This window comes from Saccostrea cucullata, unplaced genomic scaffold (genome assembly GCF_032062105.1).
Source record: "Saccostrea cucullata isolate Sc308-1 unplaced genomic scaffold, CSIRO_AGI_Scuc_v1 ctg5526, whole genome shotgun sequence".
In the NCBI taxonomy this organism is placed as follows: domain Eukaryota; kingdom Metazoa; phylum Mollusca; class Bivalvia; order Ostreida; family Ostreidae; genus Saccostrea; species Saccostrea cuccullata.
Genome location: NW_026929579.1, coordinates 13,610 through 17,389, shown reverse-complemented (window position 1 = coordinate 17,389; position 3,780 = coordinate 13,610). Strand labels below are relative to the sequence as shown.

The 3,780-nt window shown below is 34.0% G+C and overlaps 1 protein-coding gene across 1 annotated transcript; it reads left to right on the top strand.

Moving 5' to 3' along the window:
- Positions 1-376: 376 nt before the first annotated feature.
- On the top strand, positions 377-1,204 carry LOC134281270 (uncharacterized). Its single transcript, XM_062763744.1, has one exon. The coding sequence runs from the start codon at positions 377-379 to the stop codon at positions 1,202-1,204; it is 828 nt and encodes a 275-aa protein (XP_062619728.1).
- The last annotated feature ends 2,576 nt before the right edge of the window (positions 1,205-3,780 follow it).

The window sequence follows — 3,780 nt, the reverse complement described above, 5'->3', positions numbered from 1 at the left end:
CTGTTCAGGTCATTCATTGTTCGTCTAATTAAAACGAAGCAAAAATCATTTTGTTTTCATCTTGAATCATTTAAAGCCATATATGGCGTATGTACAATGAAAATTATTAGACTAAAATTATAAGAACTTATTATTTGTATCATTACTTTCAAAAACATGATAAAGATAGAAATTTTCCGTAAATTACAAAATCTAAGTCAATTGCGTTATGAAGATATCAAAATTTAATTTGGATTCTCGGAATTTTCTCTGACTTGGCAAATATAGAATCCAAAAATAACTGTTTGGAAGTTCGGTTGACCGAAATTGAAAAGAAAATTTCAGCTATGGGTGAAATCCAAACAGCAGTAAATACAGTATCCTCCAGGTCAAAGTGATGACAGAAGAAATGAAAACTATCAAAAATGATCAGAAAGAGCTAGAATCTAACGTGTGTTCTCTGGGCAATTTATTTGATTCAGTAAAGGACGCAGTAGGATCCAACACGAAGCAGATAAGTGAAAACCGCAAGGAGCTGGTTGAAATCAGAGAGGGAAAAGGTCAGCAAGATCAGAAGACCAGGGAAGATATACAGACATTGAATGAGGCAAGTGTCAACCTACGGGAATCGATGATTGATCTCAAAGCTCGCTCCATGAGGGACAACTTGATATTCAGTGGTATATGGGAAGAGAAAAACGAAGACACCGAAGCAGTGTTACAAGAATTTATTTACCGCAAATTCAAGCCTGGTTACGAAATTTCGTTTGAGAGAGTCCATAGGATGGGGAAGTGGAGCGAATTTAACGAATACCCCCGCAATATAGTGGCTAAGTTCTCTTTCTTTAAAGACCGAGAGTTCATACGGACACGTGCACCCCAGAAGTTAAGCGGCACTCGCATCTGGGTCAATGAGCAATACCCCCCAGAGATCGAAGAAAAAAGGAAGAAGTTATATCCCGTCCTCCGACAAGCCAGGAAGGATCACAAAAAAGTCAAACTTGTTCGGGACACTTTATACGTAGACGGCAAAGTTTACACTCCACCGCCTGATCAGCCTCATCGATTCGTGACCAGACAGGGGAAGCAGGACAGGATCAACACTGACCGACAGGCCGTTTTTAGATCCGAGTGGAACAGTGAATCCGCCCCTGATCACATCAACAGAACACCAAATGACCGCAATTTAAAGAGAGCACGAGTATCATCAACTCCAGACAAGTAGGAACGCGCAGGAGAACGGACAAACAGTGCTCTTAAATTCTTAACATTGAATGTGTGCGGCATAAAAAACCGACTCAAATACAGCGAGTTTACAGAGAACATATTAAAATACGATGTGATCGGATTCACCGAGACCAAAACAGATGACACGGACAGTATCTGTATACCTGGATATGTCGCGTACGTTAAAAATCGACATAAGTTAAAAAATACTAGATCTGGTGGAATCTTAGTAGCAATAAGGGACAGTATTGTGAAATATGTACAAATTATCAAAACTGATTGTAAATATGTTTTGTGGTTTAGAATCAACAAAGTTCTTTTTAACACAAGTGATGATATATTATTCGGGGTTTGCTATATTCCTCCCGAAGGAAGTAAATATTCCTCTAATGATTGTTTTTTTAGAAATAGAACAAGAATTGATTACTCTAGCAAATGATAATAGAAATGTTTGTTTAATGGGAGATTTTAATGCTAGAACTGGTCACCTACCTGATTATTTTATTCCCGATAGCTTTTTGTCAAAAGAACATATATGTGATGATTTTTCTCACAAATGAAATTGAAGCACGAACTATTATTTTTGAGAAATATTCAATACCTTTACAAAGAATTGTTCAAGACTCGAATATTAACAATTTCGGTTATAAATTAGTAGATTTTTGTTAAAACAATGATATTTATATAGTCAATAGCCGTTTAGGAAATGATAAGAACATTGGTGCTGTCACGTGTAAAAACTGTAGTACGGTTGATTATGTCCTAGCTAGTGTAAATGATTTAGAAGTTATACGAGATTTTAATATTCACGATTTCTGCTATTTATTTTCAGACGTACATAAACCGTTATCTTTTACAATTTCCAGTCTTGATGTACAGTATGAAAATGTTCGCGTAGGTGAGAATCAGTCAAGTGTGAAACTGTGGTGTCAACTGTGGTGTCAAGACAAAGCAAATCAATATAGTAGTAAAATCTCACTGTCCAGCGCAGAGGCTATTAAAAACTTTTTGAATGAATTGTCTACTCGTGATGATACAATTAGCGGAGCGGACATTTCTAAGGTAGCAAATGATATAAGTAAGGTTTTTACAAATGCAGCCAGCGAAACATTTGGATTGCAGAAGAAAATAACACCAGATAGTAAACAGAGTAAACCGTGGTAATAAAGAACTGCTAGGGAAAAATATCATTTAGCAAAAAGAATGCACAATAGACAAAAAATCAGAAGAAAATAAACTAAATCTTACTTCCACGAGTAGAGAATATAAAAAGACCATGGATAAATGCATACAGAAATATAGAAATGATCTATCAGATAAACTAAAAAACTTACGCTCAACAAACTCGAAAGATTACTGGAAAATTTTAAACGCTTCCAATAAAGAACAAAAATGTGCAGTTGATATTGATGACATGTACAAATTTCTGAAAGATATCAATGAAAATGACTATGAAGAGCAAAATTCATTTCAAGATAATTCAGCACCTGTTTCAAATGAGATTAATGACATACCAGATATATCTGATGAGATTTTAAACTCTGTAATCAGTGAAGACGAAATAAGGAAGGCGGTTAAAAAAATAAAAAATGGAAAATCCCCGGGATTTGATAGTATTTTGAATGAACATATTTCATCAACATTATCTATATTTATGCCAGTTTATATTAAATTCTTTAACATGATATATGAAAGTGGACTTGTCCCAGAAGAATGATTAATTGGTTTAATTAAGCCAATATATAAAAACAAAGGCGATCCCACAAAGCCTGATAATTATCGCCCCATTACTCTCCTAAGCTGCTTAGGAAAAGTGTTCTCATGTATTCTTAATAACAGGTTGGAAGATTATGCAAATGAAATTGGATTATTGAAAGAAAATCAAGCTGGTTTCAGGAAATACTATTCTACACTAGATCATATTTTAACATTACAGTTTCTATCAAATATTTTAATGCAAAGAAAGAAAAAATTATTCTGTGCTTTCGTTGACTTTAAACAAGCCTTTGATACTGTATGGCGGAATGGTCTTTGGACCAAGTTACAAATTAATGGAATAAAAGGCAAATGTTTTCAATATATTCAAAATACATGAAATATGTATAAAGGTATTAAGTATATGGTGAAAATGAATGACATGTCCACAGACTTTTTAGCTGCAATGTAGGAGTAAGACAGGGAGAAAACCTCTCACCATTTCTATTTTCCATGTATATTAATGATCTTGAAGATTTTCTATTTAACAAGAATGTTGAAGGCTTGCAAAGTATTTCAAGTACTATTGAGAATGAATTACTAATGTATTTTAAACTGTTAGTACTTTTATATGCAGATGACACTGTTATTATGGCTGAATCAGCCGATGAATTACAACATGCAATTAACGAATTTCAAAAATATTGTTTGCAATGGAAGTTGAAAGTTAATGTCGAAAAAACGAAGATCATGGTATTTTCAAAGGGTCCAATGCTAAAAAGAAAATTTTATTACGACAACTTAGTTATTGAAAACGTTAAAGAATTTAAATATCTAGGCGTTGTATTTTCACGCTCTGGTTCCTTTTGTAAAACAAAA

What these genes read in the sequence shown, in the direction of transcription:
- LOC134281270 (XM_062763744.1), top strand. Translation starts at nt 377, where the DNA reads ATGACAGAAGAAATGAAAACTATCAAAAATGATCAGAAAGAGCTAGAA.